Consider the following 26,274-nt stretch of genomic DNA (forward strand, 5'->3'; position numbering starts at 1 on the left):
GGCCCGCCAACCCCCTGATTGATGCTCACTCACCTTACCAGCCAAGGGATTCTCGCTCTCAACACAAGTACAGGGATAAAGACTCTGGGCCTCAGCAGTGGCCTCAGTTGAGGGCCCCTATCAGAATAGCGGCAGAGATGGGTGCTGCCCCTAGCCCTGAGCTGGGGGTTGGCCCAGCACCTTCTTTGCACCCGGATCCTGACCCTGGGCAAACAGTGACCAGAATAGCAGAGGGCCCTATTTATAGGCCCAGCTGTTCCTCTCTCTGGCTCAGGGGTGAGGGGGCAGGGTGGCTCCTCAGTGCAAGGGCAACGGCTAGGCCGAGGGAAGCTGGCTGTGCCCAGGTGCCCCTGCCCAGACCCGTGTGCCCTGGCCATGGCGCGGGAGACCTTCCCCTTCACCTCCTCCACGCTACGCTCTCTCCGCCTGCAGCGAGAGTGGCTGGAGTGGGACGACCGGCGGCGGGCACTGGCCCAGCAATGCCGGAGGCACAGGTGCCCCACCAGCCCCAGCACCCAACTCACCAGACTCACCAGGCCTCGATGCACCTGTCGAGACCCAGTGGTCCACAATGCCCTCTTCTCTGGAGACCTGCAGCAGGTCCAAGCCCTGTTCCAAGATGAAGAGGCTGCCAATCTGATTGTGGAGACTGTGAGCAACCAGCTGGCCTGGTCAGCTGAACAGGGTAGGGAGCACCGGAACGGGGAGCAATGATGGGGGTGGGGTGAGGGGCCATCTCCCTCCAGACCGCAGGTGGGGGCCACCCACTCATCAGCACCCATGCCGCTCCTTCCTCCACAGAGATGAGGCTGTTCGGGGTCAACTAGTGGAATGTCTACTCTGAATTAAAACTATTTCCTAACTCTAAACATAATAACCACACACTATGGTGAGCAACGCAGTTCTATCTGGGCAACATTTTCCCCTGGTATGTCGGCACACAGGAACGTTTTTCTTTTACAAGATGAGATACTTCACCTTAATGAGATACTATGTTTCATAACCTGCTTTTTCATGTAACATCTTTCCAGGTCAATAGCTACAGCCCACTTGATAGTTTAGAATGAATTCTTCTGGATGCAAGCACCGCGATTTATTTATTTCACCCCCAGGTGGGATGGGGTTCCTGTGTGACTCATTTAAATAACAATCCCAGGGACATCTTTGGGTGTGTGCCAACTGAATCCCTAAGGGAACCCCAAGATTCCCACCCACCCTGGGGAAACCAAATAGCTCAATCAAGGCAGCCCTGCTTTCTGAAGATCAACAGACTTCCTGAACCCCAGCCATAGATCTTGGGGTTCGAAAATCCTTGGGAGGATTTATGTCTGTCCCGGCAGCACCGACCAGTTAGACCAGTTGTGGTGGAGTCGATCCCGACTCCGCCGAGCCCCTGTGGCCAGAGCAAAACTGTGCTTCAGAGGGCTTTCAGTGATGGGCTTTGGGGAAGTTGATCACCAAACCTTTCTTCTGAGGTACCTGGGGCCTTGGGGGCCGGTGGGGGGTGGGAATCTCCAGCACTAGCCGCTCACACCAGCTCTCACATTCATTGCAGCCTCGAAATCCTTCCTTGGCTGCAACCTTTCCATCTGGGATTGTGATCCCACCATGGCTTCCTGATCTTGTCTTTCACCCGCCCGGTGAAAAGCGAGCCTTTCCTACCTTCCCTTGAAAGCTAAAAACAAAACCTAGGCTTTCCTCAGGATTTAGGAAAACCAGACTTACTTGGGCCAAATGCGAACTATTTATAGCTCAGCGTGAGGCGTGGATGTCCTCAGATAAGTCGGGGCCATTTCTTTTTTCAGAGTACAACCTCTCCCCACCGGCCTTCTCCCTGCTCCTGCTTCTCTCCCCTCGTTCCTCCCCTCCACCCCCCCCCCACCCCGAGTTCACCACTCCAAACTCCCCCAGTCTGTCAGCTCCCGGCCTTCCAGCCCAACCCCCTCCACACTCAAAGCCCAGGTGAACACCAAACCCGCCCCGCAGCTCAAAGACCTTGAGGTTTTTCCCAGGGATCCACCCTTCTTAGTTGGCTTTTGTGGTTTTCAGGAGCAATTATTTTTTATTTTTGTTCTCTGCCCCACACACGAAGGTTCCAGACCGTCCAGCTGCCGCCCGACGCGGCTGTGCCCGTGCACATCCCTACCACAGGCCCTGCCACCGCAGCCCTGGCTCCACCAGCCTCCAGCAGCCCACGCCCTGCCCTGCCCCCGAGGCGCCCACACTCCCCAACCCAACCCTACCTGCTCCCTCAGGGTTCTGGGTGATGACTCCCAAGACCAAGCAGACGGCACCCCTCACCATCGCTGCCGCCCGAGGCTACACCGACTGTGCCCGCCACCTGATCCGACAGGGGGCTGAGCTGGACTCCCGCATCGGGGGCCGGGCGGCCTTGCACGAAGCCTGCAGCGGGGCGCAGTCCGACTGTGTGCAGCTGCTGTGCACCTTCGGTGCCAAGGCCAACGTGCTGTCTGAGGAGGGCACTGCCCCCCTGCACTTCTGCACACTTCCCGAGTCTCTGCAGTAGGTGGCTGGGGCTTGAGAGTGGGGCGGGGGCTGTAGGTGGGGTGGTGGTGGTGGTGGTGGTGGTGGTGGTGGTGGTGGTGTGTGTGTGTCTCCAGCTCACGTAGCCAGGAGAAGGGGAAGAATTCACCTCCACAGGCAGCTTTGCAGTCCCCAAAGCACCTCACATACATGTCCCGCAAGAATCAGGAAAACTGGCCGCATATGTGGATGAGAAAACTGCGACCCAGAGATCTTGGGTGACCTGTCCAGTCATAGCTACAGGGCCCTGGAAGCAGGCACACCTACTGCTGTGGAGGGGGTAAAAATCCCTTCTCCAACAGCCTTCTCCGAGTCCCCGGGACTCTGCTGTAGCCCAAACCCTACCTGCGCTGAGGTGGGCGCCCACCCGCACCACCTCCTCCTTGCACACTCTAAGGTTAAGGCTCTCAGCCCCTACCTGATGCACCCGTGGTGCTGTGGTGGTCTTTACCCAAGGGCACAGCTCACCTGCTGGGACAGTCCTCCTCCCCCCACCCTCCAGCTACAGGAAAGGTGGGTGACGGCCCCCGGAGGGATCCAGATGTGTAAGCCTGCTCTCAGTCCTGTGCACGTGGCGCTTCTAGAACCCTACGGAACAAGCTTTACAATGTCACCACGTGTGGCACTCGGCGCTCCGAGGGAGCCGCGGTTAGGATTCACGGAGGAAATAAACTCAGTCCTTCACGGACGACTGCCGGCTGCCCTGCTCTTGGCCACCGAACAAGAGCACCCGCCGGGAGGGGCTGTGTGCTGCCCAGAGGCGCCGGAAGGTCAGCTCCTGGGGGACGGATGCCGCTTATCAGGGCGCCATCAGGGCCGGAGCTGCTGCTCCTGAGTGTCCAGCGGCTGCCACCCGGGCCTTTAATTATCAATGACTGTTAGTTGAGTTCCCTCATGAGTAATTTAGTCGGTTGCGTCTTTGGTTTACCCTGGTGCATATTGGCGCATATTTACAGCGACCGTGTTTGGCCTGTCATGTTTTCTTTCAGGAATTAGGGGCCCATGTGGCTGGTGCTCCCTCAAACCTGGGCTTAGTTTGTTTTCTCACAGGGCAGTGGGTCTCCACCTTCTTCATGCCGCAACCCTTTCATACAGGTCCTCCTGTGGTGGTGATACCCCAGCCATACATTATTGTCATTGCTACTTCATCGCTGTCATTTACCTACTGTCTTAATAGTAGCCAAATGGCGACCCCTGTGAAGGGGTCTTTCGACCCCAAAGGGCTGTGACCCACAGGTGGAGAACTGCTCTAGGGGAAAGCGAATTAGGTGTTTCCCCACAGGCCTTCCATCTAGTTTGGGGACAATTAGAACACTAGGCTATATGATTTTTTATTATTATTTTGCTTACCCGCTTTACGTTTCTACGCTTCTTAACATAAATGCTAGAGTACAAACGCCGTCAGGTAGGGAATCTGAGACCTGTTAACCTTAGAGCAGTGGTTCTCAATCTGTGGGTTGCGACCCCTTTTGGGGGTTGAATGACAACCTGTGGGTGGTGACCCCTTTGGGGGTCCAACAGGAGTCGCTTAAGACCATCGGAAAACACATATTTCTCATGGTTGGGGGTGGCTACAACACGAGGAACTGTTAAAGGCTCGAGGCATTAGGAAGGTTGAGAACCACTGCTCTAGCGACTGTCAGGACGAGGCAGTGGGGGTGCCCACCCCAACACAGGCAAATATTGTCCAAGTTTTGTGCTATCAAAATGTGATGAATGGGGGGTGGGGCGGGGTTGGAGCTGATACCAAGGGCTCAATAGAAAGTAAATGTCTAGAAAAGAAAGATGGTCACATATGTACAAATATGGTGGATACAATTGATGTCTGGATTGTTCTAAGGGCCCCCAATAAAATGATTTTTAATTTAAAAAAATGTGATGAGACCACTGGCAGGTGACTCAGAATCAGGACTTGGGAGTTGTGGCCTGGGGCCGTTGGGTTAGACTCTGGGAGGGCCTGTCCAGCCCTGAGTTCTAATCCTGCCACCCTCACTAACTTGCTGTGTGCTCTGGCAGCCGGGACTTTTTACCCCCAAACCTGAGGAGCTCCTGGTGTCCCGAATGGGTGTTCTCTATGCTTGGCCTCTGTGTGAGGACAGGCGCCCACGAGACCTCGGGGTGAAGCGAGTGGGCTGAAGGGGGTGGGGAATGGCAGCAGGTTTTCTGGAGGAGGGGGGCTGAGGACTGCGGGTCAGGCCTTGGGACTCTGAAAACGGACTTCAGGGGGGATTGCCTCTGTCCCCAGGTGCGCCCGGCTGCTGCTGGAGGCCGGGGCCAAGGTGAACCTGCCCGCGCGGGAAAGCGAGGTGACGCCCCTGCACGTGGCGGCGGCCCGCGGCCTAGAGGAGCACGTGGCCCTCTACCTGGACCGCGGCGCCGACGTGGGCCTGCGCACCAGCCAGGGCGAGACGGCCCTGAACGCGGCGTGCGCGGCGGCCCCGGGCCCGGGCCGCGGCCTGTCGCACGAGGCGGTGGCGCGGCGGCTCCTGGCGGCCGGGGCTGATGCTCGGGCCGCGGGCCGCAAGCGCCACACGCCGCTGCACAATGCCTGTGCCAACGGCAGCGGGGGCCTCGCCGAGCTGCTGCTGCGCCACGGGGCCCGCGCCGACGTGCCCAACGGGGCCGGCCACACCCCCATGGATTGCGCGCTGCAGGCTGTCCAGGACGTCCCCAACTGCGAGCCCGAGGGCCTCTTCGCGGTGCTCTTGGACTATGGGGCCCAGCCTGTGCGTCCCGAGGTGGGTGGAGAACCTGGCTCAGGGGAAGAAAGGGGTCCAAGAGCCTGGGCTTGAAATCCACTGGCAGGGAAGGAAAGGGGTCCGGGCCCAAGAGATGGGAGGTACTTGAAGGCCGAGGAGAGACGCAGACCGGAGCCCCTGAAGGCAGGGAGTGAGTGGGCAGGGGTTATGCTAGACTGGGGTCTGCCCTTGGTTGTGGGTGGCACCGGACCCCAGACCCTCTTTTGCTTCCTAGATGCTGAAAGTGTGTGCCTCCTTCCCTCGGGCGCTGGAAGTCCTGCTCAATGCCTACCCGTGTGTCCCCTCCTGTGATTCCTGGGTGGAGGCAGTGCTTCCGGAACGGTGGCAGGTATGCCCACGCCAAGGATAGAACTCTTTCTGGGGACCCGACGGGGAGCTGTAGGGGTTTGACCCTGGAGTGATTCCTGTGGCTAGCCTGGCCTCAGATCCCAGACCCGTCTCCAGCCTCTCTGTCCAGTCATTCAGGACACCGAGGCTCTCTGGGTGGAGGCTGGGTACAGACATAGATAGCTAAGCCCCCTGCACTATACAGGCCTCCCCGGGCATTGAGCCTTGAGATGCACCAGACACCCAGGTGGGTGCATTTTGCTCCCTCATGCTACTGGGTCATCCCCAGGTGGGAGGGCAATGGGAGAAGGGTGCTGGGCCATCTAACCCTGTCTCATTCCTAACCCAGGAACACGAAGCCTTCTATCGCTCAGCCCAGTGCATGGTGAACCAGCCCAGGCAGCTGCAGCACCTGGCCCGGCTGGCTGTACGTGCTCAGTTGGGTGGTCGCTGCCGCCAGGCTGCCCTCCAGCTCCCACTGCCCCCACTCCTCCGGAGCTACCTGCTGCTAAGAGTGGAGGGACGCATCCTGTGAGCTCCAGGCCCAGTCTGCACTCACAGCTTGCGACCCCGACCTGCCCTGCACTCCTCTGGAATGATCAGGCCTCTCTGGCTAGTTCCTGCTTCTTCCAGCTTCCTGGGCTACCCGCTGACCCCAAGCCAGCCCTGAGCTTTCAGAGCCCACCTCCTCCTGCTGACTTGGCTTGTCCTTCAACCATCTTCCTCCTCCTTGGTCCCCTGGAAGGCCCTTCCACCTGGATACCCCGTCAAGGCATGGTGATCCTTGTCTCTTCCCCTGCCACCTTTGTACCTGTTCAGCCCTGTAGGGAGTGACGACTCAGCCTGTGCCTGCGCTGTGTTAGCTCACAGAGGACCTCGCCGCCTTGTCTACAGTGATCACAACAAGGCAAAGCTTCCAGCCCCTGGTCTCTGCCCCACTCTCTGGCCTCTGGGGCCCCTTCTCCCTTCTGAGATGATAGCCTTAGGAAAGGGTGTCTTTGGTGGCAGAGTGGTTACATATTGGGCTGCTAACCACAAGATCAGCAGTTCAAAGCCACTAGCCGCTCCATGGGGGAAAGACGGGGCTTTCTACTCCCCTAAAGAGTCTGCCTCCGAAACCCACAGGAGCAGTTCTGCCTTGTTTATAGTGTCGCTATGGATTGGCATGACTCAGTGACAGTGAGTTTGAGTCCCCTCTGCCTGGTGGACACTGCCTACATGGTTTGGTTTCAACAGGCTGGTCTGACCCTCACATCTCAGCTCAAATAGCACCCTCTCTGTTGACAGTGCACCTCTTTAAGGAGCCCTGGTGGCGTAGCAGTAACTGCGATCATGGTCGGCAGTTCGAAACCACCAGCAGCTCCGAGGGGGAAAGACTGGGTTTTCTACTCTCATAAACAGTTCCAGTCTTGGAAACCCGCGGGGGTCGCCATGAGTCAGTATTGACTCGATGGAAGTAAGTTTGGCTTTGCTTAAGGAAATGCCTGTGTCTGTGTCACCAGCACTGAGCCTGAGACTGTCTTCCCTGAACAAGCCCTGCAGTAGATGCTTGCTGAGGGAGGAAAGCCTGTTGGAGGCCGGGCCACTCACGGTTGTGTCTTCTAGGTGATCCATGGTCACCAAGCTCATAGCCCCTGAGAACCCACAACAGGGGACCCACCCACCCCCCCATCCCACCCACCCCCACTTCTTCCTCTGGTCTCACTGTCAAAATACCACCGTTTATCTAGACGGAAGCTTTGCAAGCCCGCCAGGTTCCATGAATGCAGTAAACGATTGTGCGTGAGATGAAAAAGTGGAAGCTGTGACATTTAAATCCGATGGCACAAGCTACCGTGTCAAGTTGATGCCCCCCGCCCCCCTGTTCTGCCAAGTTCTTTGCCCCAGCTATTATTTTCTTGTGATAAGAAAACAGTTTTAAGAATATCACAGGCTGGGTCCTCACAGACCCAGAGCCGTGAGCAACCACCACGGGAGAGACCTGTGCGCAGCCTGCTCACCTGTCCTCTTGCAGGGAGACCCTGGGCTCCTCCCCACCATGGGGTCACATGGTAGAGATGAGCCAGGAGCCCCGGGCTCCACCTCCCGGAGCCACCGACTGCCCTTTCTCCTCTACAAAGGAGCCCTGGTGTTATTGTAGGTCATGCTTTGGGCTGCTAACTGCAAGGTTAGCAGTTCGAAACCACCAGTTGTTCCTCAGGAGACAGATGAAGCTTTCTGCTCCTGTAAAGAGTTACCATTTCAGACACCCTCAGGGGCCGCTCTGGCCTGTCCTATAAGGTTACTGGGAGTCAGAGTTGATCAAGGGCAGTAAGTGGAGGTTTTTTCCCCCTCTATGGAGTGGTTTTCTTTCATCTACACCAGGGCAGTATTTACCTTGTTCACCAGGCCACGTGTTCTCCATTCCAGACAGGGCTTTTGGTTTAACATCATTGAGCCAGGCAGCTTCACTCAAACCTCATTTTTGGTGATGTTTTGGTGATGGTCAACTTAAGAGATCAGCGTGTGGCTGTGAAATACTGTTTCCTGGTGAGGAAAAATGCCACAGAAACCGGTGGTGTTGAACACAGTGTACAAGGACAGCGCTGTGGGGAAAACTCAAGTGTACAAGTGGGATTCTCTTTTCAAAACAGGTGAACTGTCTATTAATGACAAACCTCATTCTAGACATCAGTCAACTTCCAGAACAGATGAAAATATCAACTCATAGTGCAGTGGTCCTCAACCTTCCTAATGCTGCGACCCTTTCATCCAGCTCCTCATGTTGTGGTTAGCACCCTCCAACCACAAAATTATTTTCATTGCTACTTCATCACTGTCATTTTGCTACTGTTATGAATCGGGCAATCCCTGTGAAAGGGTCATTTGACCCCCAAAGGGGTCGCAACCCACAGGTTGAGGACCACTGTCATAGTGCATTTGGAGTTCACTCCACCAGGTCAGACTGCTAACTAAGCTGTCTATTTAGAGGTTCTGAAAAGATTCCGTGACAGTGTGCAACAAAAAAGGCCTGGTTTGTGGCAGATGGAGGACTGGTTTTGCCACCAGAACAATGCACCTGCTCATGGAACCATATCAATGTGCCTTTTTGGCAAAAAAACCCCCCAAAAAACCCACATGCCTCTCTTGCCCCACGTACCTTACTCACCTGACTATGCTCTCTGTGCGACTGCCTTTTGTTTCCATGAATGAAGAGGGACATGAAAGGACAGCAATTTGAGGATTTAGAAGAGGTGAAGAAAAAACACACAAGAGAGGTGCTGTCAGCCACCCACACAGATGAGTTTGAAAACGGTTTCCAAGAATGGAATTGCAGATTGGACAAATGTATGAAGTGTAATAGAGAGTACTTTGAAGGTGATACGGTTGTTTGGTAAAAAAATTAAATACAAAGCTTTGGGGGGAATACAATTTTGTGGGGTACCCATCCCGCATTCTTTCAGGCTAGATTTTCTAGAGTAAGAGCGTAAAATAAAAAGCTCCTGCTACAGACAAAGTACCAGTTTGGTTATTAAGAACAATAATACTTTTTTAAAACCACAGTAATAAAAACACAATTAGAGGCAAAAGGTTGGCACAGATAGCTGCCATGAAAATGTTCCATTTCTTTGATCGGTGGGGACAGGGAGCGTCGACAGGGTGCTCACACCGGCCCTAACAGGGTGGCCTCTCTGAGTGAGCGTGAATCTATTTGTCGCCTCATTGAATGACGATGCCCACCCTCACCAGCTCTCAGAGGGCTGCAAACTAAGATCACAACAAGCTCCCAGTCTGCCACCAGACCGGGAAGCTAGGTACAGATGGTTATTACGTAACGCCAGTTGGAGAGGACTCGGGGCCTGTCGGGTCTGGAGGGATGAGCATGTGCAAATCCACTGCCTGGGAAAGGAGGTACCCATTTGGCAGTCTCTTGAAACCTTGCTCCCACGGGGCAGAGTCATCGTCATCACACACTGCTGGCAACAGAAGACTGAGGACGACTCAAAACCCGAGAGGCGGCAAACAGCCCCTGACACAAGGCAGCACCTGCAGCAGGAGAGAACTGGGGAGGGCCTCCCCACGTGGCCAGCCCATGTGTGGACTCAAAGGTCCCCACGACTGTTGTGCGGGAGAAAAACAACAACCAGGCTGGAAGACAACATGTCCAGCCAACAACAAAGCCACATGATGGTAGAGGAAGAGGAAAAGGCTTCCAAGGAGGATTGCCAGACATTTCCTGCTAAGAAGGGAAAAGGGTTGTGCCTACAGGGCAGTACTAGAATATTTTACAAAAGGACTTCTAGTGAAATTTAAAAAGAAGAAACGAGGGCAAAAGGGCACAGACAAGCAGGTGGCACAGAGCTTACTGTTAATCAAAAGGTCAGCAGTTCGAACCCCCAAATTGCCTTGTGGAAGACCAGGCAGTCTGCCCTTAACAAGATGTCCAGCCAACGCTACTGTGCAGGGTTTCCTCTGTTGGACATCTTTAGGGGAGCAGGGTGCCTCGTCTTTTTCCCATGGAGCAACGGTGGTCTGAACTGCTGACTGTGCAACTAGCAGTTCAGTGCATATCCAACAGTGTCACGAGGTCCCCCTCCTTTAAGACTGACTGCCGTGAAAACCCAGTGGTGCAGTTCCACCCTCGGCCTTAGGGTCACTGGGAGCCCAAATCACTTAGCAGTGGTTGGGGTCTCAGAAAAGCCTACACATTTACGAGTAGTCAAACAAATGCCAGTTAAGAGCACGGTGACACATCTTTGCCTATCAAATCTTCCAACCTGAAACAAGCAACATCCCGTGGTCAGGGAAAGGGTAGTGTGTGTGTGTGTGTGTGTGTGTGTGTGTGTGTGTGTGTGTGTGTGTGTGTTTACTACAGATGTACTGAGTTAAGGCAGCATCCAGGATTTAGAATAGATTTTGAATTGCCATTCTGTAACCATCAGCCATTTCCTAAATGATCCTAAATCACCTAAGTCTGATAGTTTAGGAAAAGATACATCACATAAACAACTGTATCAAGAAAAATGCTCCGGGAGTTCTCATGCATGAACATGCACTGTTGTTGGACGGTAGGTCTTATTGTATTTGGCTGAGGCCCGTGTTGAGCTGTGATCGGGTCCCAGCTACAGACTTCTTGCATCTCATTGGTCGGCCCCCCCACCTTCAAACATACTCCTGTACAACAACAACACAAAGTGCACGCCGTGTTAAATAAATGAAACGCGATTCCGAAAGCCTCTCTCAACATGCCCACAACACCCCTGCAGCTTGTCCTTGCACTGCACGCACTCAGCAGGGCTGCAGCCTGGCTCCGGGGCAGACTCAAGGTGCACCGGTCCCAGCCCTGTGTCCTGGCGCCGAGCATTCCAGTGCACCTCCTACGACGCTCGCCACACTTTCCTTCTGCCCTCCCACCCTGTCCCTCTTGGCTGTTGGAAGACGTTGCCTCTGTCCAGCAGATAAGAGAACTCTTTTTTTTTTTTTAAGAGAACTCTTGTAAATCCCTCTCCGTGAAACAACCTGCCTGAACCCAGCCACTGTCCCCTGCCTAAATCTTTATACAAGTACCTGCTGCCTTAGCTTTGGGCACAAAGAAATAACAGTTTTCATCCTCAAATCTTGGAAGACAGAAAACTGACAGATGACAATGTCACGTGGTAAGTGTGGTGGCAGCAGTCAGCCTAAGCAGCCCGAGGACCACAAAGCGCATGTGTACCGAATGCCAAATGGGCTGGTCAGAGACCTAGGGCAGGGGCCAATGAAGCCATCAGTCCCAGCGACTCCAGCCACCTGCTCTGCCCGCTGCACCTCGAGGGGACACTGCTTAGTCCACTCTTCCTTTCTGAGTCTGCCTTTTAGGGTCACCTACCCTCCTCCCTGCGGCTTCCTTTTGTCACAGAAGCATCTTCAGGCTTCATCACACAATGTCCTTCCTCTGTCCATTTCTTTTCTCGCCTCTCCCCATTGCATGTGTGACACCCACACTGCTAGGGGGAGCAGAAACACAGAGGGACAACCTTTCTGGAGGACAATGTGGTGCCAAGGAGCAAAGAGGGAAAAAAAAAAGGGAACACTCTTTGAGCCAACAGCTCCGGTTTCGGCCACGTTTGCCAGGGGAGCGAATCGTGGATTTGTACAAGGGTCTTCCTAAAAAGATGTCCACCAGAAAGGGAAGGAATGGAAACATTCCACATGCCGTCCTCCGAGCAGAGTCGTTAGCAAACCAGCAGCAAGAGGCGATGGCACAATATGGAAGGTAACAGGTGGCTAGCTAAAACTTACAGTGTGACGTAATAAAGAGAGTTCATGACCCAGGGAAAGGCTCACAGTATAGAGTTAGGACAGCTGGCCCTTGGTTTCCACAGGTTCCACGTCAGAGGATTCAACGAACCTCGGATCAAAAATGTTCACGTGGAAAAAAACCAAAAAACAAAAAACCTCCCAAGGCTAAGAGGACGTGTACAGCGTTGTTTTCATAGCATTTACAGTGGATTAGGTATCATGAGTAATAGAGAGATTTATACAGGGGTGGAGTGTGGAGGCTGCATGCAATAGACCATTTTCTATAAGGGACTGGCATTCTGGGGGTTTTGGAATGGGCAGAGGGTAGAGGAGCTAACTCCCTCATACACAGTGGGGAGAACTGTCATTACTGTCCAGTAGGGAGACCAGACTGCCTACAATCGTATGGTTAGGTGCCTTCCTATTGATTTAGACTCAAAGAGACCTTATATAACAGAGTAAAACTGCCCAGTGGGGTTTGGTGGCACAGCAGTTAAGCATTTGGCTGTTAACGAAAAGGTTGATGTACAAACTCACTAGCTATTCCATAGAAGCAGCTTGCTCCCCAAAAGATTACAGCCTGTGAAGCCTTATGGTGCAGACGGACTTTATTCTATCGAGTCCTTTCACCCACGCAGGACAACCACCACCTTTACAGGGCAGGACGCCTGCTCTAGGGGCTCCGGGGGCCCCTAGGTAGGCTCAAACCATTAACCTTTCAGTTACCATCGGGCCCCCAGCCATACCTACCCTAAAGGCAATGTTGTGGAGCCGATTCCCACACATAGTGACCCTACATCGTTTCCATGGGAGCAGGCAGCTTTGTCATTTTCCAGAGCAACAGCTAGTGGGTTTCAACTTTGAACCTAGTAGTCAGTAACTCAATGCTTCCTAGGAATTGCCACCAGGGCGCCTTTCCGAACTCATACATAAAAAACAAAAACAAAAAAACAAACCAAACTCACTGCCATCGAGTTCATGCTGATGCATAGTGAGCCCCCCCACCCCCCTGTGGGTTTCTGAGATGGTAACTGTTTATTGGGTAGAGAACCCTGGGAGTGGCTGGTGGTTTAGAACTGCCATTCGGATCGAAGTCCAATTCATAACCACTATGTCCCCAGGGATCCCCCCCCCCACAGATAAATAGATGTAAAAAGGCAAATCTGGGTTAACTTTTAGTCGTAAAACCAATTGCATCATCTGGGCAGCTTCCAAACCTGTAAAACAGGTATGATAATAGCTACCTCACGAGATACCAGACCAAGACCACACCCAGGAGTGGACAGCCTCACCTTTCTCCCTTGGGACAATGGCTGGGTTTTTAAAAAATCATTTTATTGGGGGTTTGTATAACTCTTATCACAATCTATCCATCCATCCATCCATCCATCCATCCATTGTGTCAAGCACATCTGTACACTTGTTACCATCATCATTCTCAAAACATGTACTTTCAACAACTGGTGGGTTCTAACCAGTTATCTATGGCTCTGGTAATCAGCTGAATGAGTCCCCCACAGGGCTCCTCGTGACTAAGATTATTATACAAAAGCATTAACAGTGGTTTACTTATTCACTCAACAAATACTTAGTGAGAGCCCTCACGTCGCCTGTTCTCTTTGTTTGAAACTCAGCTTGGGAGATTTCTGCTCTTTTATCAAACTGGATGGACTCTGGTACCCTGCCTGCCTCTCAAACACACTAAACCATAACACTCAAAAGGTATACTGGAACCAAATCATACTGTTGACCAAAAGTAGCCACTGGTTCCCCGATGGGCACTAGTGGTTGTTAAGTGGACCAGCAGGGGAATTCTGGGGTAATTTTCTATGTCTTGAGCTGGGTGCTGGAGCCAGTGGCGTGTTCAGTTGGTAAAAAATCACCAAGTTCTTGGGAGTACCTGTTCGTCATTGTCTGCATTGATCATTCACACTGAAACAAACAAACAAAAAAAACTCACCAAAAACCAATGCCTGTACGTTTTAAAAAAAATAAAATTGCATAAGTCTGAATACGTTTGGGGGAGTTAAACATTTCCCCCTCTTTGGGGGGCTACTTTTATTCTGTCCTAAACCTGTGTGGATGGAGTCCTGGTGGTGTAGCGGCTGAGAGTCTAATCGTAGTCAGCACTGTGAAATCAACAGCGGCTCAGCTGCAGAGATGAGGTTTTCTACAGACTCCGAAACCCATAGGACAGTTCTACCCTGCCCCAGAGTCGCTTTGAGTCAGGATCAACCCGATGGCAGTGAGTTCGGTTCTGGTTTAAGCCTGTGGGGTGTCAGTGCTGTGCTCCGCCTCTCCTAGGGGCTCCCCCCCCCTCCCCGCTCAATTTATCTAGGCTCCACGTTACCTGGGGCCGGACCATTTGGACACTGCGTTTTGGCTAAATTGTGCCCTTGTCCTGTTCTAGGCCTGTCCTCAGCTCTAGAAGGTCACAGAGAAACCAGTTCTGACAGATTCCGCTAACTCGGAGCGCGGTGCGCGGTAATGGACGCAATCAGCCGGGGAGACTAAAAGTGCTAAGTCGGAAGAACAGGGCTGGGAAGAAGGAAGCCTGTTGCTCCAGCTCCTTTCTGAAGCGCCAGCCCCGCGGAAGCCTTCCCGGCAGGCACACAGCCTCGCCCCTTTCCCAAGCACTTCCCCACAACTCACGCCTCCTTGTCTGGCCACGCCCCCTCGTCTGGGCCCGCCCCGCCCAGCTGCACCACCCCCGGCTCCGCCCACGGTCGTGACCCCGCCCTGGGACGGGCGTGATCCCGCCAACAATGACTCCGCCCCTCCTTCCGCTGGGAAACCGGTGCCTTTTATTTAAAGATGCGTCTACGTCACCCCGCTTTGCGTAGCCTCGCGTCATCAGTGTACGGCGCGGAGGCGGGACTTCCGGTTACTGGTTCTAACAGCTTCCGGGATAAGCCGGAAGATCGGACCCTAGGCAGAATCGGTGACTGTCAGCCCCTCCCCCGGCCCCTGCCCGGCCCCTACGGAAAGGCGGATCTAGGGGCCGTTCCAGCGAAGTCAAAACACTTAGTCTGGCCGTTTCAGGTGAGGATCTTCTTCCCCACCCAGGCTGAGTACCGAACCTAGCCTCCTTTAATTTCCCATGACACCCCGCTTCGTCAAGCTCCGCCCCGTTTTCCAGCCCCGCCCCGAAGCTGGAGGGGTGTGGATGGTTTGTGACCCCCCTCACCTGACCCTACTACCCCCTCATGGGTGGGTGGGAGAGCAGGGCTTGGGCGCTGTAGCTGGGACCAGACAGCCCTTCGGCTCGGGTGAACCCCGGCCCCCTCGCGAGCGCCGCGGGAACATAGCCACCCCAACGCCGAGCTTGGCCTCGGAAAAGGAAGGGCTGGGGACCCCTCCTCACCTCGCGGTCGGCGTCGCTCGCAGGCAGCGGAGAGAGCAGAGGCCTCCGAGGCGGGAGTCCCGGGGTCCTGCCCGGCCCCTCCGCACGCAGTTGCACGGTGTCTGTGCCGGGTGTTGAGCCTCTGTTCGCCGCCGTTTCTTTTTCTGTAAATCGGGGTTAATGGACCTGCCCAGCTGGCCCTCGGGGCTTGTTTGTGGGAGTGCAATCATCGCTGCCACTTTCTTGCCACTCAGTTGCAGTGTGCCCAGCACTGTACTAAGTATTTTGCCTCGATGATTTCCCGTCATCTTCAAAACAGCCTTCCGAGGTAGGTACTGATTTTTAAACCCCATTTTACTGATGCGGAGGTTAAAGCTCCTAAGCAAGTGGTTCACGGTTGCGTAGTAAAAGAAGACACGGCCAAGATTACCGCGAGTGCCTTTCTGGCTCCTTGGTTCCGGTGTGCTAAAGAAGGATGTGGAAACGATTCAGATGTTGTTCATCTCACCAGTGTCATGGCAGCATCTACTGAGGCACTATGCTGGGCATTCTGGTACCAAGAAGCAATGCATGCAAAGGTTGTCTTCCGTGAGCCTGGGGGAGAGATGGCAGGGAGCGAGGTCTAATGGCGTTTTGTAGGTGCTGTGAGAATAGCCGGATAATGATGATCACCGGTTTGACTTGAGCTCAGGGACTGCTGAAGGAGCTGCAGATTCTCCGAGGGGAAGCTAGGTACTCCAAGGAGCCAGCTAAGATCCTGCCAGCCTTTCTAAGAACCTGCCAAGGGAGAATTTCCCAGTGAGCTGTGGACTGTGAGAACTTGGATAAGTGGTGTTTGCAGTTAGTCCCTGGTGACACAGGAGAGTGGGCAGTTCTGGTGGCCGCCCTGTTTGCCTCCTCCAGGCATGCCAGGAGGGCTTCCCAGGAGGCAGACACAGTGTCCGATGACCCCCTGCAGAGTTGTTCTTTGGCATGGTCTGACTCCGTTTTTGGCAACAGGTCCATTTTATTTGGCTCTTGACCTTGGGGCCTGGGTCTGTGACCATGAATGAGACCCGGATTCACATAAGACAGTCCTGCTGGCCCTCTAAAGGGGGTGCAAAGTCCAAGGTTTCCGAACTTTCCAAGGTCTTTCTGAAGCCATCCTGGAGGCCGCCCTGTGGTTCCATTTGTGTGAGCAAGTGATAGAAACCTCAGAGAGACTCAGGACTGAAAGTGGCAATACACACAAACGGGAGTGGGTGGAAGCCAGCAGAAAGGCTGAGGTTTCCCTGACCCTTCATGCTTGTCGCTGAGAGAGGTAGGGCATGGAATTGGAACACTGGAGTTTTACAAGAGGCAGAGGCACAGCTTTGGACTGGGAGTCCAGAACTAGGAAGATTGGTTGGTTGCCCTTTCTCCAGGATGCTGAGTGCCCAGTTTCCTTCCAGGCTGGGTTAGTTAGAATCTGGTCTGGTTGCAGCCCTGACTGAAGCTCTCCCGCTTTGTTCCGCAGTGTGGACCCGGCCAGCAGCCAGACTATGGAGCTCTCGGACATCACTCTCATTGAGGGTGTGGGCAATGAAGTGACGGTGGTGGCAGGTGTGGTGGTACTGATTCTAGCCTTGATCCTAGCATGGCTCTCTACCTATGTAGCGGACAGCAGTAACAACCAGCTCCTAGGCACCATTGTGTCAGCAGGAGACGCATCTGTCCTCCACCTGGGGCACGTGGACCACCTGATGGCAAGCCAAGGTACCCCAGAGCCAACTGAACTCCCTCGTCCATCAGAGAGCAATGACGAGAAGGCTGAAGAGGCCGGCGAAGGTGGAGGTGGAGGGGACGCCACCGGGGAGCTTGGAGCTGGGGGAGGTGCTGAGCCCAGCCTGGAGCATCTGCTGGACATTCAAGGCCTGCCCAAAAGACAGGTGGGCCCAGAAAGCGGCAGCCCAGAGGGCTCCCCTCCCACCCTCATCAATGTGCGGCTCAAATTCCTCAATGACACTGAGGAGCTGGCTGTGGCCAGGCCTGAGGATACCGTGGGAGCCCTGAAGAGGTGAGTGGACTGGAAGCTGGAGGCTGTTCCCAAGTCCCCCAGCCCTTGGTCACCTCTGATAGTTGTACAGACAGGAGGCGGATTACTGCCTTAGAAACCCCCCCCTTTCTGCTTGGCCCTGCCCTGCCAGTCTAGGTCCTTCTCATTTCTCATCCTCTGTCTTCCCTTCCCCCTCTCATCCCTGTAGCAAGTACTTCCCTGGACAGGAGAGCCAGATGAAACTCATCTACCAGGGCCGCTTGCTGCAGGATCCGGCCCGCACGCTGCGCTCCCTGAACATTAACGACCAGGCTGTGATCCACTGCCACCGATCCCCGCCGGGGCCTGCTGTCCCTGGCCCCTCTGCTTCCCTGTCCTCCTCCTCCACGGAGCCACCCAGCCTTGGTGTCAACGTGGGCAGCCTCATGGTGCCCGTGTTTGTGGTGCTGCTGGGTGTCGTCTGGTATTTCCGCATCAATTACCGCCAGTTCTTCACAGCACCAGCCACCGTCTCTCTGGTGGGCGTCACGGTCTTCTTCAGCTTCCTGGTGTTTGGGATGTACGGACGCTAAGGACTCGAGGAGAAAATGAAGGCATGGTCTTCCACCTCCGTGGCCTCCCCCTTTCCTGGCCAGAGCGGGCCCAGGGGCCTGGGAGTGGGGGATGGAAAGGATGTGGGTGCCCCCTCCAGAGGACGCCAGGGGTGTGTGGGGCATTGCCTCATGTCCACGAGAGTACAGGTGTCCCCTCTGTGAAAGCACAACTCAGGTAGAAGCGAGGATGGCGCCTCCCTCACTTTTTAGGGTCTTAAAGCAATGGCTTTAAGGCGATGGCCTGTTGCTGGGGAGGCTGGGCGCTGGGGGCAGCTTCCCCCCCATATGGCCCTGGCTTTTCTGCGTCTGCATGTCTGCTCCCCCGCACCCAGGGCCACCGGCCAGGGCAGTTCAGCATGGCCCCAACCTACTTCTGGGGGAGGCCTGGAGTAGCCTACCTTTGCTAGTCAAGTATCGATCTTTGGAGACTTGGGTGACACAGCAAGAATAAAGATGCCAGCTTTCCCAAGAGGCACCTCGCTGCCCTAGCCCACTTCCCACCCCTGTAGCAGGAATGGGAACGGGTTTCTCCACATCTTGGGCAGTTCCCAGTAACCCCCCTTTTTTAAAAGCACTTTTAAAAAAATGGTAATAGTCCTTTATAGAGCCATCAGGAAGGGGATGGGGCAGGAAGCCAAGCCCCCAGCACTGGGCGAGGCCAGGCCACAGCTGCTGCTCCTCTAGGGCTGAAGTTGTAAGCAAGACTGCACTGGCCCTCAGCCAGTGTCCTGCCCAGCTCCAAGGACGAGCCCTATGGCGCTCTGGGCCCCAGGCCCTTGCCTCAGGGGCTCCTGGAGGATCAATGGCTGAATAAAATTCCATGTGTGGTTCAGGAGCCTCTTTCTGTGACGAGAGCAGAGCTTGGCTCTCTCCCAGCAAGCAGCTGGGTAAGGAGGGTGGGGAGGCCCGGCTACCAACGGGAGATGCAGTTTATTTACACCAGCAGCCATGGGGGCGGGGGGATACACAGCGCTTACAAAGTTAGCTACCTGTACAGGATGGATTACATATGCAAAAATAAAAATCTCAAGACCACAGGACAGCGTGAGCCCCACCCCCCTCCCCCAATGACCCCAGCATGCGGTAATGCCAGGCGGGTGGCCCCTGGGCATGCGGGGGGGAGTGATGCATGGAGGAAAAGCCACCGGCCATGGAAATTAGTACAGAACCCCCCCACACACACTCGGACACATGATAGGATACAGGGCGGACGACACCTAGCTGGGGTGGGAAGGATGGGACTGAAACCCACAGCCTGCTGTTCAGAAGGAGGGGAGTGGGGAGCTCCTAGCCCCTGTTCAACTACATGGTAGGGGGGGGCGCTCTCCCCAAAAGGAAAGGGGGTGGTTCCCTCAGGGTCCCTGCTGGACCAAGCCCATCTCTTATCCAGCCTGGGCAGGGGGCTCTGTCCCGAGGGGGGGCCAAGGAACAATGGGGAAGTCGATGTAGACAAACCAGTTCCCAAACTACTTCCCACTTCTCCCTCCTCCGACCAGGAGGGGGACAGGAAGAAGCCAGAGGGGAAAGAAAGGGTGAATTAGGGCCTGAGCTGCAGCTGCCTCCAAGGGGAGAGTGGCCCCCTGGTCTTCCTCCACCTTCACCCCACTCCGGAGACTTCCTTTGGAAGCAGGCTGGAGGCCGCCTGAGAGCTGCCTCTCCCTTTGGCTTCTCCTGGAGGGAGAAGGCTACACAGGGTCAAGAGCCAAGAAGCCCAGGCCCCGGGACTTACCCTAACTCCTGCTGCCAAAACAGGTTTGGCTTCCTAAAAAATAATCACAATTCTTGGGTTAAAAACTAATTTGTAACCAGGTGCCAGCCACAATCAACCATCTGGGTGAGATTGGGGCTCCAGCTGGCCATCGGCCTACCTGTTCCCTCTCTTAGGGTCCCTAACCCGAGTCAGACCAACTAGTCCTGGGTACTAGCTACCCAAATGGGGCTGGTTCCTCCTGAGAGGAGGGCAGGGACACGTCCAGCCAGTGCGGTGGCTGGTGGGAACATGGCTCAGGGTCTACTCCACCCAGTCGGCTCTGCTCCCAGCCTAGGCCGTGGTCCTCCAGCTCGGCTCCTGGAGTAGCGGTGCCCGCGTGAGGTGGGTGGTACATCGCAGGGATGTAGTCCGAGCAGGCGGGCACTGACATGATCGGCTCGCGGTGGGGCAACGCCTAGGCATGACGCCCCTCCACTTGCCACCCAGAGCAGAGAACACCCTCTTCCCACCCTCTTCCAAAGTAGAGGGGGAGGCACAGGGTCTGGCTTCCCCCGGAGCCCCAAACCACAAGTACGGAATAAATAACTTAAAAGCGGCCAAGGCAGGGGGAAGAGGGCAGGCTTCGGAGGCAGGAGCATGGCGAGGGACTGAAGCTGATCAGGGAGGAGAGGGGTGGCAAGCAGCAGCTGGGAACTTGGGCTGCCCTAGGAGGGCAGGAGAGCAGGGGCAGGTGGGAGGAACATGGGGCAGCCCCAGGAGGGTGAGGCTGGGCCCCTTCCTGGGGCAGGGAATGAGGTAAGAAAACATTTCAAATAAAGCAGCACCGTTCCCTCTCATCTTGGGGCCCCACTCCTCTCCAGCCCAGGGGCAGGGAAGAAAGGCAGGGGGGAGTCATTTTGATACACTGCTCCCTCTCCCTGTCCTCCCCCACCCCATTTCTCACAGCTGCAGAGGCTGGGGGGGGGGGCCTTTCCTGGCACCCAACAACACAAGGACAGCTCTTGCCGCCAAGGAGGCCCATGGGGATTGAGGGGAAAGGGCTGCCCCTCTAAGGGGCAGGGGAGGTGGCGGCCAGTTCCAGACACCAACCTCAGCAGACAGCACTCTGTGCCTGCCTACCCCAAGGAATGGGGGCATCTGGTAGGATTCTGCACAGACAGGACACGGCCCAGCCCTGCCCCTCAGCTCCAAGCACCGGACCCATTCACATTGCTGAGGGCGGCTGGGCGAAGCCCCCTCCAGGCTCAGCTTCCGACCCACAGCCTCGAGGGAGCCACAATGCCCCTCGGCAGGGCCTAGTCCAGTTCCTGGGGTGGGGGGCAGGCAGTGCCCGGGTGCAGTGCCTAGGCCAGGCCCCTGGCCTGGCCAGACATCCAGTAACTCACAGAATAAATAGGAAAACTGCCTCCCCACCAAACTGATGTCCAAGGCATGACGTGTCCAGGTCTGAGTCCTGCATGCCGAGGGTCCGTGCTCCTTCGCCGAGGACCCTGCCACCCCCCAGGGGTGCATAACTGGATCCTCTGCCTGTCTGGCCCACCAAGCTTCCCAAGCCCAGACCCCCAGCAACTGTCCATTGGCCAGGCTCTGCCACCTGGGTGGGGCTGGGAGAGAGCTCTGCTCAGCCATAGGCTAACCCTGGCACCAAAGTCAATTGATGTCATCGTAGATGCTGGGCGTTGGAGGGGCCGGTGGCTTTGGCTTCTTTTTCTTATTGGTGCCCAGGCTGGAGGCTGTCCCCACCAGGCTCAGATGGGATTTCTTTTTCTTGGTTTTCCGTGACTCGGAGCTATTGGTACCTGAAAAGGAAGAGGGGTGAAGAATAAGCTGGGGGGCGGGGGGATAGCACTGGGGCAGGAGAGGGAAGGTCTCCCCTACCTAGACCCCATCCCTGGTTTTCGCTGGTCTTGGAGGAGCCGGAATCCGAGGGTGAGAGGTCAGAGGAGCCGTCCCACTGGAGCCGGCTGATCAGGGCCTGGCTGTCAGTCATGTCAAAGCTGTCGTTATCCAGTGAGCTCTCCACCTCTGGGAGGACGCTGCAAAGGGGCAGACCAGGGCAAAGAAGGGGGTGTCAGGGCGCCCGGCCAGCCCTCCTATGCCCCTCTCTCTGCCTCCCACCCCACTTGGAGGCTCACTTACGCTGAGGGCCCGAGGAAATAAACCCGCACAGCTCGCCGCTGCTCATCGGTGTGCTGTGGGCAGCGCAGGGACCTGGGGCCAGAGCAGGTCAACCAAACTCAGGCGCTGCCCCTTCCCCTCAGGGGCCGAGGCAGGAGTGGGGGCAGGGAAGGGAGGCAGTTAGAGCCCAGGAAGGGGGAGGGAGGCTCACAGCTCAAACCCTCAGATCTAAGGGGTCTGAGCAAGAGGATCCCCACGCTTACCTCGTGCACATCTTCTTTGTGTGTTCCGAAATCACCCCACATTGCTGGAAAGGAAACAGAGTTGAGAGGGGGGAAAAGGCAGGGAGCCCCAACTAGTTGCCACCCAGTCCCTCTGCCACAAAGGCTGGACTGCCACACAGAAACAGCCCCTAGGGCCCCTTGGTCCCAGGCCACTGTGGGCCAGGAAACTACCTTCCAGAGAGTAAACACCCCACCCACACCCCACACCCAGGGCCCACCCTGGCCCTCACCGTGGTAAGCAGGCTGCGCAGCTCCTCTGGCCCCAGGGCCTCATAGCTGATCCCAGAGGAGCTGTTATACTGAGGGAGAAGCATGGGTACAGGTTAAATGGCAGCAGGCACAGGGGTGGCAGGCTGTCCTAGCCCCTCACCTAAGTGAGAAGATGCCAGGACCACCCAGCAGTGGTCCTGGAGGGTCCTCCCACCCCCTCCTACATTGGAGGGAGGGTGCTTGGTGGGAGGGGCGGCCCAGGGAGAACACAAACATCCAGATGTCCATAACGAGCTTGCCCCCCCACCTGTCCAAATCCCAATGACCTCGAACCAGGAAGGGGACACCTGAGAGGGGCAGCCTGTCCTCACCTTAAAAGGATCCGAGTTGCTAAGTTCCCCTGAAGAAGAAAAAAGAAGGGGAAGGGTGTTTGATGCAGAGGTACAGACAGAGAACCCTGAAAATAACCAGAAAGGAAGTGGGGGTGACAGAAGGATCACAGGCCCTCCCTCAATTCCCTAGTTCCCCCAAGCTCCATGCCTCTCCCCCTCCCCACAAGGAGATCCAGGAGACATCCCATTTGCCTAGCCCCCACTTACCATTTTTGTGTTTTAAAGACTTGGATCTTCGAGGGGAATTGGGGTTCTGGAATGGGAGATACCATAGCTTTGGGGAAAGGGGAATGATAAGGGGGTGCCGAGAACCCAGGGAAGGAAAAGAGATTTGACAAAGAAACAGCCTCAAATTGCCCCTCCCCACAACCCACACGCTAGACTTGTCTACTCCAGTCCTGTGACCCCCAGGCCTTTGTGGCCCTCCTGCCCACCAGATAGCCTCCTCCCAAACCCAGAGAGGCCCCCCTCATGACCTCAGACTGGAGGCAAGAGTCCCACCCCCACCCCCTTGAAAGGACTCCCTGCCCAAAGGGGAGGGGATCTGTCCTCTGCCCCAATTTGCTCCCACTGGCCTGGCACTCACCTTGTCAGATTTCCTCTTCTTGGCTGTGGAGGACAATGGGACAATGAGACAATGAGCACAGAGTTAGCTCTCCATCTGGGGCCAGAGAAAGACTACCCCCACACCTTGCCTGCCCTATTCCCCCATTATTCAGGATGAGGACCTATGGCCACTGCAGACCCAATCTCTGCCTGCTCACCTCACCCCAAGGGCCCCCAAATTCCCAGCTCCCCAAACACCTTTCTTCTCCGAGCCATAGGACCAGTCGTTGTCGTTGATGTCATCGTTGTCCTCTTGGTCACTCTCTGACTTGTTCATGTTGTTGCTGTTGGCAATCCTGTGGAGGGGAGGAGGGGGTCAAGGCTCCAGGCCTACCTATGACTCAAGAGCAGAGCCAAGTGCCAGCCACCCACTGCAGCCTGCAACGGTCTCCAGGGCCCCCAAAGGCAGGCAGGCCACACAGGAAGGGCGGCTCTGGCCTGAGCAGGGCACGGGCCCTCACCGGCGGTTGGCAATGCGGCTGCTGTTCCGACCCATTCCTAAGCACTTCTCCAGGTGGGGAGCGAAGCGGGAGGCGGCAATGCTGCGGCTGCAGTTGGGGCAAACACACTCCTTGCTCTTCCACTGGTTGAAAACCTGTCCAAAGATGTCCAATCCTGGCTGGTCCACGATCTCTGGGGACAGGAGAGGTGTGGTGATCAGGGGGGAGCAGAGGACTCCTTTGCATGGTCCCCACCCTAGGTCCCATGGCCTCTGAAAAGGCCCTAAGCTCCAGGTCTGTACGTGGTGGGGCTGCTGGAGGAAGAGGAGGAGGAGGTGGCGGCGGCGGCACTCCCAGGGCAAGACGAGACTGCACTCCTTTGCCCAGGAAGCTCACCAAAGTCCTTCACGCTCTCAGGGTCTGTGTCATCCAGGAAGAAGTAGCCACACTTCACAGCCCGGTGTACCTCGAAGCAGAATCCCAAACAAGAATCCTCGACCAGGTCCGTGTAGATCTCCTGAGCGATGGCCTGGGCCCAGGGGAGAACGAACATCCATCATCAGAGTCACCGCCCACTGGACTGACTGAGACTCTCACCGACTACATCTCCCGCCACCTCACCCTGACCAGAAATTAGGCTTTCTTTGCCATTTCTCCATCTTGACTTTGCACTCTCCCTGCCTTCTCGGCTGGCTATCCCCTTGAGGAGATGAAGCTGACTACCCAAATTCCTCTTTGGTGTGGAGGCCAGCTAGCGCCACACAGAAACATCAGAGACAGAAGCAGAGGCACACGTGGGGGAGCCCTCACCTCTAGTTTGCTGTTATCCAGGCCAGACAAAGACATTTCCTCCATTTTCATTTGTAAACTCTTGTGGAGACGGCACTCTGACTGTTCATAGCACAGCGGGCGGCAACACGGCTGAACACATGGGGTGGGGGGTGGGGTTGTTGGTATGAGTCCAGGGCACCTCTGAAGATCACCATTACCTCCACCCTCCACCCCCTTGCCCCTCAGCCTCTGGCTTCATCCTAGCACCAGGAGCCACCCTTCCCCAAGGCCCAGGCTCACAGATTCTGAATGGTCGTTCAGGGCCTGGAAACCCAAAGACAGCCTTGTCCTTCCCAGGTCTGAGCTCAGGCTCGAGACGACCTACTGCCAATCAGAGCTGGCTCTCTAGGAGGCAGCAGCTCACTCCTGGTCCCCAAAACTCAAACCCCTCTTTGATACCCATGGTGCAATGCAGCAGGGGGAGGAGAAGGAACTCTAAGGCCTTAAAGCAAACCCACAGGGTGTGGCAGAGAACTGCACAGACTCCTAAATAACCACCACCCCCTTCCCTCAAGGCTCTCCTCGGTCACCTCTGCTTTCAGCCGGGATGTCCACTTGGGGGGGTACTGCTACCAGAAGTAGGAATGGCCCTAGGCCCCTACCACCTTCGCCCCACTCTGCCTTCCCTGAAAATACGCGTGCTGCCACAGGAAGGGAGCAGAGCTCCCAGCAGCCTAGCTGCGAGGGCCTTTTCCAGCCACTGTGGGCAAGAGGGGGGTGGTCCCGTGGGATGGCATGCCAGGAGGGAGCACTCCCCTTACCTGGTCGTCTTTTAAATAACCAACCACCCTCTCCCTCCCTCCCTCCCTCAGGACCAGCCCGGAAGTCTCTCTAAGAGCCTCAAAGTCCGGGAACCCCCACAAAAGGATTCACAAACAGCGCCCCGAGTTTGGGGCCCCTCTCAGCTGAGGGCACGAGTTTGCGGATCTGCCGGCCTCCAGTCGGGTGGGGAGTGACAAATGAGCCAGGGGCACTGGGGAGGGTGGGAGGCCGAGTCTCGGCTCTTGCCCGTCCCTGCGGCACTGCTGCTGCATCATACCGACTGGGGGGAGGAGAGCCGAGCTGCCGGAGGCCAGCGCCGGCCCGGGACAGCCCGACCCCCGGAGAGCGGGCAGAGTGGGACGCGTCCGGCCCCTCTCCTTCCCCGCCCGACAGCCCCAGCCGGCCTGGGAGAGAAGTCCGGGAGGGTGTCTCTATTGTCCGGGGGGCTGGGGCCTGGCTCCCTAACAAAGGCCCCGCGCCCCCTCCCCGGCAGGCCCTGCCCCGCCCAAGGGGGGACCCAGTCAGGGAAAGCAGGGGGCCCTGGCCGGGCCGGGAAGCCGGGCGTTTCCGCGTCGGCCCGGGGGGAGGGGAAGGGGCGCTGACCCAGACCTGGGGGGAGGGGGCCCAAGCCCCGCCTCGGGCCCCGCCCCCCGCCCCCCGCAGGCCCCTCCCCCGTCCCCGTCCCGTACTCACCCCGCCCGGGGGGCCGCGCCGGGGCCCGGCGGCCTCTCAGGGCCGCGTCCTCCGGCGGCGGCGGCGGCGGCGGCTGCTGCTCCGGAGCCCCATGTCCGTCGGTCCGTCCTCGCCTCTCCCCGGGGCCCGGGGCCGGGGGGTCGAGCCGCCCCCCCGCCTCTCCGCCTCACCGGGCGGCCATGGCCCCTTCCCCTCCCTTCTCGTCCCGTCGCCGCCTCCTCCTCCTCACCTCACCCCGCCCGCGCGCAGTCCGCGCGCCGTCCGCGCGCCCCTCCCCCCGCCCCCCACTCCAGACCGCCTCTCCCGGGCGGGGGGTGCGGCGCGAGCCCGGAGCGCGCGCGCGTGCCGCGACCGGAGGATGGATGGATGGAGCGAGCGAGAACGCG

The 26,274-nt window shown here is 56.6% G+C and overlaps 3 protein-coding genes across 9 annotated transcripts; 2 read left to right on the plus strand and 1 right to left on the minus strand.

Moving 5' to 3' along the window:
- Window positions 1-375: 375 nt before the first annotated feature.
- ASB16 (ankyrin repeat and SOCS box containing 16) lies at window positions 376-6,165 on the plus strand. The gene is made up of 5 exons (XM_075559672.1): window positions 376-685; window positions 2,256-2,523; window positions 4,790-5,282; window positions 5,518-5,631; window positions 5,980-6,165. Exons 1-5 carry the CDS (start codon window positions 376-378, stop codon window positions 6,163-6,165), a joined length of 1,371 nt encoding a protein of 456 aa, XP_075415787.1.
- An 8,619-nt stretch (window positions 6,166-14,784) lies between these two features.
- Window positions 14,785-18,671, plus strand: TMUB2 (transmembrane and ubiquitin like domain containing 2). 2 transcript variants are annotated; one of them, XM_075561941.1, is made up of 3 exons: window positions 14,785-14,933; window positions 16,730-17,269; window positions 17,457-18,671. In XM_075561941.1, the coding sequence occupies exons 2-3, from the start codon at window positions 16,755-16,757 to the stop codon at window positions 17,818-17,820; spliced, it is 879 nt and encodes a 292-aa protein (XP_075418056.1). In that variant the 5' UTR covers window positions 14,785-14,933; window positions 16,730-16,754; the 3' UTR covers window positions 17,821-18,671. The 2 variants fall into 2 exon arrangements, with proteins under 2 accessions (XP_075418056.1, XP_075418055.1); XM_075561940.1 differs by lacking the exon at window positions 14,785-14,933 and adding an exon at window positions 14,963-15,562.
- An 81-nt stretch (window positions 18,672-18,752) lies between these two features.
- ATXN7L3 (ataxin 7 like 3) lies at window positions 18,753-26,125 on the minus strand. 6 transcript variants are annotated; one of them, XM_075561934.1, is made up of 13 exons: window positions 25,889-26,125; window positions 24,413-24,523; window positions 23,999-24,131; window positions 23,624-23,795; window positions 23,361-23,458; window positions 23,143-23,165; window positions 22,764-22,830; window positions 22,536-22,621; window positions 22,185-22,253; window positions 21,934-21,977; window positions 21,692-21,763; window positions 21,431-21,588; window positions 18,753-21,351 (listed from the first exon to the last, which is right to left on the minus strand). In XM_075561934.1, the coding sequence occupies exons 2-13, from the start codon at window positions 24,461-24,463 to the stop codon at window positions 21,203-21,205; spliced, it is 1,122 nt and encodes a 373-aa protein (XP_075418049.1). In that variant the 5' UTR covers window positions 24,464-24,523; window positions 25,889-26,125; the 3' UTR covers window positions 18,753-21,202. The 6 variants fall into 6 exon arrangements, with proteins under 6 accessions (XP_075418049.1, XP_075418052.1, XP_075418053.1 ...); XM_075561937.1 differs by having other exon boundaries at window positions 22,764-22,809; window positions 25,889-26,124; XM_075561938.1 differs by having other exon boundaries at window positions 22,536-22,564; window positions 25,889-26,121.
- Between the last annotated feature and the right edge of the window lie 149 nt (window positions 26,126-26,274).

This window comes from Tenrec ecaudatus, chromosome 10 (assembly GCF_050624435.1).
Source record: "Tenrec ecaudatus isolate mTenEca1 chromosome 10, mTenEca1.hap1, whole genome shotgun sequence".
Lineage (NCBI taxonomy): Eukaryota > Metazoa > Chordata > Mammalia > Afrosoricida > Tenrecidae > Tenrec > Tenrec ecaudatus.

Excerpts from the sequence above, each read along its gene's own strand:
- ASB16 (XM_075559672.1), top strand. The coding sequence starts at position 376 with ATGGCGCGGGAGACCTTCCCCTTCACCTCCTCCACGCTACGCTCTCTC. Across the intron at positions 2,524-4,789 it reads ACACTTCCCGAGTCTCTGCA|GTGCGCCCGGCTGCTGCTGG; the intron begins GTAGGTGGCTGG and ends CTCTGTCCCCAG. Across the intron at positions 5,632-5,979 it reads TGCTTCCGGAACGGTGGCAG|GAACACGAAGCCTTCTATCG; the intron begins GTATGCCCACGC and ends TTCCTAACCCAG.
- TMUB2 (XM_075561940.1), top strand. The coding sequence starts at position 15,528 with ATGATTTCCCGTCATCTTCAAAACAGCCTTCCGAG. Across the intron at positions 15,563-16,729 it reads CTTCAAAACAGCCTTCCGAG|TGTGGACCCGGCCAGCAGCC; the intron begins GTAGGTACTGAT and ends TTTGTTCCGCAG. Across the intron at positions 17,270-17,456 it reads ACCGTGGGAGCCCTGAAGAG|CAAGTACTTCCCTGGACAGG; the intron begins GTGAGTGGACTG and ends TCATCCCTGTAG.
- ATXN7L3 (XM_075561934.1), bottom strand. The coding sequence starts at position 24,463 with ATGAAAATGGAGGAAATGTCTTTGTCTGGCCTGGATAACAGCAAACTA. Across the intron at positions 22,622-22,763 it reads GTCTTTAAAACACAAAAATG|GGTTCTCTGTCTGTACCTCT; the intron begins GTAAGTGGGGGC and ends GGTTATTTTCAG. Across the intron at positions 21,978-22,184 it reads TGCGCAGCCTGCTTACCACG|CAATGTGGGGTGATTTCGGA; the intron begins GTGAGGGCCAGG and ends TTTCCTTTCCAG.